This window comes from Microtus ochrogaster, chromosome 8 (genome assembly GCF_000317375.1).
Source record: "Microtus ochrogaster isolate Prairie Vole_2 chromosome 8, MicOch1.0, whole genome shotgun sequence".
Classification (NCBI taxonomy): domain Eukaryota; kingdom Metazoa; phylum Chordata; class Mammalia; order Rodentia; family Cricetidae; genus Microtus; species Microtus ochrogaster.
The window spans coordinates 38,286,298-38,292,341 of NC_022015.1; the positions used below are offsets into that span (position 1 = coordinate 38,286,298).

Below are 6,044 nucleotides of genomic sequence, written 5' to 3' on the forward strand. Positions count from 1 at the left end.
GACTGTAACCTGGAACTGAAAGTCAAGTAAACCTGTACTCCCCAAGTTGCTTTTGTCAGAGCATTTCATCAGAGCAACAGAAACAAAACTAGGACACCCACTAAATGAAATTTCCCACAGCCCCAGCCCACCTCGGAGACCCCATCCCATTAGGGACCTGCCTGGAAGCACTCACCACACATGAGCTCATCAGATCCATCAGCACAGTCGGGAAAGGAGTCACACTGCTGCTTGATGAGGACGCACTGGCCGCTGGAGCACCGGAACTGATTGGGCAGACAGACAGCTGTGAGGGAGTAAGGGGTCACGCTTAGAGGAGCTGGAGGGCAGCTGCTGTCCTGGCCCCAACCAACACTGAGCCAACAGCAAGAACGCTTTCCCAGCTAGGAAAGACCATAGGAAACTCCATCTCAGCCCAACAGGTCCCCTGTTCCAAGGTCTGTTCAGAGTGAAGAGGGGCGGGACCATGACAGTAAAGAAGAGACCTTGATGCCAGCCTGCCCCCAGGAGGCATGCAGTCTGAGTCAGAGACAGCAAAGAGCAGGAACAACAGCCTCCGGTCCAGGGCCAAGGAGGTGGGGCTGAAGTGCAGGCGGGCTGGGGCAGTGGAGCCCAGAACTCCATGAAGGTATAATTTGCACTCAGGGGGACCAAGGCCATCTCCTCTAACATGTGGACGGAGACTGGGCAGGGAAAACTATCGAGTTACAGCACCTTGGGGAACACCTGGGTGCTTGGCATCATCTCCCACAACCACCCATCTGGACTCTCTCCTGACATGCCCCAGGTTCCTGACCTGGGAAAGGAGACAAGGGCACTTTGTCCTTCCTAGGAGTCGGGGGGCCAGCACCTGCTATTGGTGGGTGTATCTCACACCAGGAGGAGTGTGGGCAGGTGAGTGGGAGGAGGGAAGGATGGATTTTGAACTCATCAAGTGACACTCAAACTAGAAGCACACACTATTACTGGCTCTGCAACCAACCACCCAGCTCCCCTGTCTAGCATGAGAGTATCCACACATACAGCAGTAACTGGGCCAGGCGTGCCAATGGACCCTTATTTATAGACAAGGCAGCTAGCTGAGTTTGGCACGTGCCATCATATGTTAAGCCCTGGTCCATGGTCTCCACCAGATCCCTCAGAGCCCTGGTGAGTAGCAAAGTCATCATCACAGTCACACAGAGAAGCCGCCAAGGTCACTCCAGGTCTCTGCTGAATGAGGGCGGAGGATGGTGGCAGACAGCATCTGAGTCATGGTGAACATCACCCAGTTGCTTTGGGCAGAAGTAGTAAGAGTGATCACAGGAACGGCTTAGTGACAGATCTGTGCCTATGGTGCTAAAACATGTGGCAGATGACCAAGGGCAGCGCAGGTCACGTATCATGCCATGCATAGCAAGTGCAAAAGAGATATATTAGAAAACTATAAAGAAGGGTCAGTGAGGGCTAGAGAGATACCCAGGTAAGGTCCACTTCCAGAGGACCCGGGTTCAATTCCCAGCACCCACATGGCAGCTTACAATCATCTGTAACTCCAGTTCCAGTCGATCAATACCCTCTTCTGGCTTCTGCAAGCACCAGGCAGGCACATGTGCACATACATACATGTAGGCAAAACACGCATATGCATAAAACTGAATTTAAAAAATTTTAAAGGCTGGCCAGTGAGACGGTTTAGTGCAGGGAGTCTCAATTTGGGGTCGAACAACCCTATGACAAAGGGCACATATCAGACGTCCTGCATATCAGATATTTACATTAAGATTCTTAACAGTAGCAAAATTAGAGTTATGAAGTAGCAACGAAATAATTTTATGGTTAGGGATACCACAACCTGAGGAACTGTATTAAAGGGTCACTGCTAGGAAGGCTGAGAGCCACTGGCTTACAGCCGCCAGGTAATCCCAGCACTCGGGAGGCAGAGACGAGGATTCCTGTGGGTCTGAGGCCAGCCTGGTCTACAGTGTGAGTTCTAGGACAGGCTCCAAAGCTACACAGAGAAACCCTGTCTTGAAAAAAACAAAAAAACAAAACAAAACAAAAAGATGCTTACAGTCAAGCCTGGTGACCAACATGTTCGCTGAGACCCAAACGGTAGAAGGAGAAAACTGACTTCTACAAGCTGCTGTCTTCTGACCTCCATTAGCACAACATGGTGCACACAGCACACATATGCATGCGTGCACACACACACGTGCACACACCCTAAGGAAAAGCCTGGGAAGGTAGCTCGGTTGAGAGAGTGAAGCATTTCTTCAGGCTGCGCCTAAAATTCACTTCATTTGTTCCCACCAAGAGGACCTGCCTATTTAGTTGCTTTCCAGCCCTCTACTTGAGGAAGGTGAGGTAGAGCCTAATGCTTGGTGTACTGGAGGGAAGACCAAATGGCTTTGGCAGGGCCTGGGTGGGACATAGCAGCCAGGGTGGGCAGGGCAGAGCCTCACCATCGCAGTTGGCTTCATCAGAGCGATCCTGGCAGTCGGCCTCACCATCACAGCGCAGGCGCAGGTCCACACACTGGCCTCGAGCACAGGGGAACTGGGAGGCAGAGCACACTGGGCAGCCTTCCTCATCGCTCTGGTCGGCACACTCGGGGAAGCCGTCACAGCGCCAGGCTCCGGGGATGCAGTCAATCTCACCAGTGGCACAGGCAAACTGATCAGGGGAGCAGGTAGGAGGCTCTGGGAGAGAGAGGAGAGCACAGTCACACAGGCTCACCCCAGTGAACCACACAACTGCAGGAAGCCCATAGCACACTTTCAAGTAGTAGGTTGGCTCCAAACTTACTGAGTAGCCAAGGAAGACCTTGAACTGCTGATGCTCTTTGTCTCTATCTCCTGAGTTTAGGGATTCCAGGTGTGCATCACCATACCTTGTTTACACAGTGCTAAGGGCTGAAGCCAGGGCCTTGCACATGTGCCCTACCACCTGAGCTACATCGTCAATGCATGTCTCTTTTCTTTTAGTGTGTGTGTGGGGGGGCATGCTCCTATGCAGACATGGATAGCATTCTTCTCTCTCTCCACCTTATTCCTGAGAAACAGGGTCTCTCACTACACCTGGAGTTAGGCTGACAGCCAGCAACCCTAGTGACATGTCTGTCTCTGCCTCTCATCACACTGGGGTTACAGGTGCCACAACTGTTTTGATGTGGCTGTTGGTGATACAACCTCAGGGGTTTGTGCTCACAGAGCAGTTATGCTTACCCACCGAGCCCCCACATGTCTCTTTTCTATGGTAAAGAGCACAGACTGCCTGGGAATTTTTGATTTAAGCAGCACAGACTGCCAACATGGCAAAACAGGGTGGAAAACCCAAGAAGTTTCTTGGCTTCTCAAAGCCTCCATTTCCTCCTCTCTACACCTAGGAGCCACTGCACGAGTGACGGGGCTATGGGGAAGAGACAGGGCGTGTGGCTAGGGTGGGCCACACAAGGGAGTGGTGGTTGTGCTGCTGAAACACTGGAACATTTTAGACCCAACACATTTCAGAACCTCAGCTAGCCCTTCGTCCTGTGACCAGACAAATGGCCATAAAAGATTGCAAAGTGTCTGTGTAAAAGACACACATCTCTTGGGCTGTAAGAAGGGGCCTCAAGCTGAGTGTAAAGGCACGTGCCTATAAACAGTGCACTTTGGAGATGGGAAAAGATCTGGAGTTCAAGATTAACTTTGGCTACATCAAAAGCTTAAGGCCAGTCAGGACTATGGGAGAGAGACACTGTCTCAAAAACAAACCAAAACAAACCAAAAGAAGAAACCTGAAGCCTCATGGTGAGGAAATGACAGAGGGACACATGCTCCCAAGTGGAGAGCCAGGCCTGGGTGCACTGCCCCTACCCCAGGCAGGCAGGCTCAGGCATCCATAGGAGCCATACAGAAACATCTTCAGATCACCAGCCTGTGTAAGTCACCAGAAGTGAAAGAGAGTGGACAGACACAAAATGTGTCTCTGTTCTTGGCCAAAATCTAGGGTTTGGTGTGTCAGGCAGTCATTCCCAGAGCTCCCGGAGCCAGGAGCAAGACTAACCACTAAAAAAAGTGTCCATGCGCTCAGTCAATGCCAAAAGCATACAAGGAGAGGTCACGGGCAAGGATGAAGCCTGACCCTCCCAGGAGCTCAGAGGATACTAAGGTAGAATGCAGCCCAGGCTACCCGGCGTGCCCAGGTCACAGCAGAGAGGAAAGAAGCCCTGGGAGCAGACTTCATCATGGTGACTTTAAAGACCATCACTTTTATCACAGCCATTCCCCACACGGGCTCTGTTACTTAAAGGAAACCAGCCTGCCAGGTCTGCTCTCAGTCTCATAGAGAGGAAAGCAGAGCTCACAGCAGGCAAGAGTTTATCCGAAGGTCAGAGTCCAGGATCTGAACCCAGGTCTTCCTAACATGGTTCTTGATGACACACTGCCATGTAGGCCCCAGGAAAATGGGGGGTGGGGTCAGAAGCTCAAATCTCTTACCAGGGGGACTAGAGAGACTTTTAGAATAGTTCAAAGTTCTGACTGCTCTTGCAGAAGATCGGGGTTAAGTTCATGGTACCCATGAACTGCTTGTAACTCCAGTTCCAAGGGATACAATACCCCTCTTCTGGCCCTGTGGACACTGGAGGCATGTGGTTCATTACATGCAGGTGAACACTTATGCACATAAAATAAAAATAATTTTAAAAAAGAAACCTTCTATAAGATCCAACAGCCCTGTGGATAACTGACAGCAGAATAGGTGGTCAGGAAGGATAAAGATGACTGATCAGTACTATCTATCAACTGGATCTAATAAATCTTTCTAGAATATTCCACCTGACAACAGCAGAATGCCCATTCTCCCCAAGGGCACATAAAACACTCACAAAGATGGAGTCCAGAACGCATAGTGGCCATAAAGTACACTTCAATTACTTCAATCTATTTAAAGAAAGAAATCCCACAAGGGAAGCTCTCAGACCACAGTGAAATTAAAGCAGAAATCAAAGACAACTGGGACATTCCTAACTATCTAGAGACCAAATAAATCCTTCCAGGCAAAAATACTTACCATTGAGCCAACCTACACCTCACAACACACTTCTGAACAACACACGGGTTATTTAAGTATTTCAGCTATTGGGGTAGGGATCAGTACTAGCCACACAAGCCTGAGGACCTGAGTTCAACCCCCAGCACCCAGTGTAAACAGCCAGGTGTGGTGGCACGTGTTCCTAATTCCAGGGCTGGGGATGCAGACACAGGGTCTCTGGGCTCACTGGACAGTCAGCCTACCCTAACTGGCAAGCTCCAGTTCCCAGTGAGAGACCTTGTCTGAAAAAAACAAAACAAACAAAAGACAAGGTGGATAGCTGGGGAATAACAGCACAGATTAACCCCTAGCCCCACAGTACAAGTGCACACACGCACATCAGGACTATCTGAAAACTAAGATACAACTGATTAAAATCCGTGAGCTGCAGGAAAAGCACACAGAAGTGTTAATTAGGGAGGGGGCTATAGGTAAAGAAATGACTGCTTTGGAGATTAGATGCCATGGGTTCTGTCACCTTAACGCATGCAGGGCACTAGTCAAAGACCCAACAGAAGGTTCACTCACCACCACAGGTCAGCAGGTTCTGCAGGAGCACGAGGTGGACTGGGCATGAGCAACGTGGCGTTCCATCACCCTTGGCAATGCAGATGTGGGAGCAGCCACCATTGTCTCGGGCACACGGATGGGCTGCTGTATGGACAGAGCAGGATGGAGAAGATCAGGTTCTCCCTTCCTCCTCAGAGCTCATCCTGTGCAGGTGAATGGCAGGCTTCTACAGAAGATCATCTCACTTGGTCCCTTCAGCAGCCCCGTTAATCAATACTAACATAGAAAGTGATAGAAAAACCAAGTCTCGCCAGGCGGGGGTGGCGTAGGCCTTTAATCCCAGTACTTGGGAGGCAGAGACAGGCGGATCTCTGAGGGTTTGAGACTGGCTGGCCTGGTGTAAAGAGTGAGTTCCAGAAGGGCTCCAAAGCTACGGGGGGAGAGAGAGAGAGAGAGAGAGGGAGGGAGGGAGGGGA

General features: G+C 50.6%; 1 protein-coding gene across 1 annotated transcript in view; it reads right to left on the reverse strand.

Annotated features, from left to right (window-relative positions):
- Positions 1-6,044, reverse strand: part of Lrp5 (LDL receptor related protein 5) — a 109,469-nt gene that overhangs the window by 9,712 nt on the left and 93,713 nt on the right. Inside the window, exons 17-19 of the mRNA XM_005351622.2 lie at positions 5,587-5,712; positions 2,445-2,681; positions 176-286 (exon numbers count right to left, since the gene is read on the reverse strand). Coding sequence (XP_005351679.1) covers positions 176-286; positions 2,445-2,681; positions 5,587-5,712 — 474 coding nt within the window. The remainder of the gene's footprint in view (positions 1-175; positions 287-2,444; positions 2,682-5,586; positions 5,713-6,044) is intronic.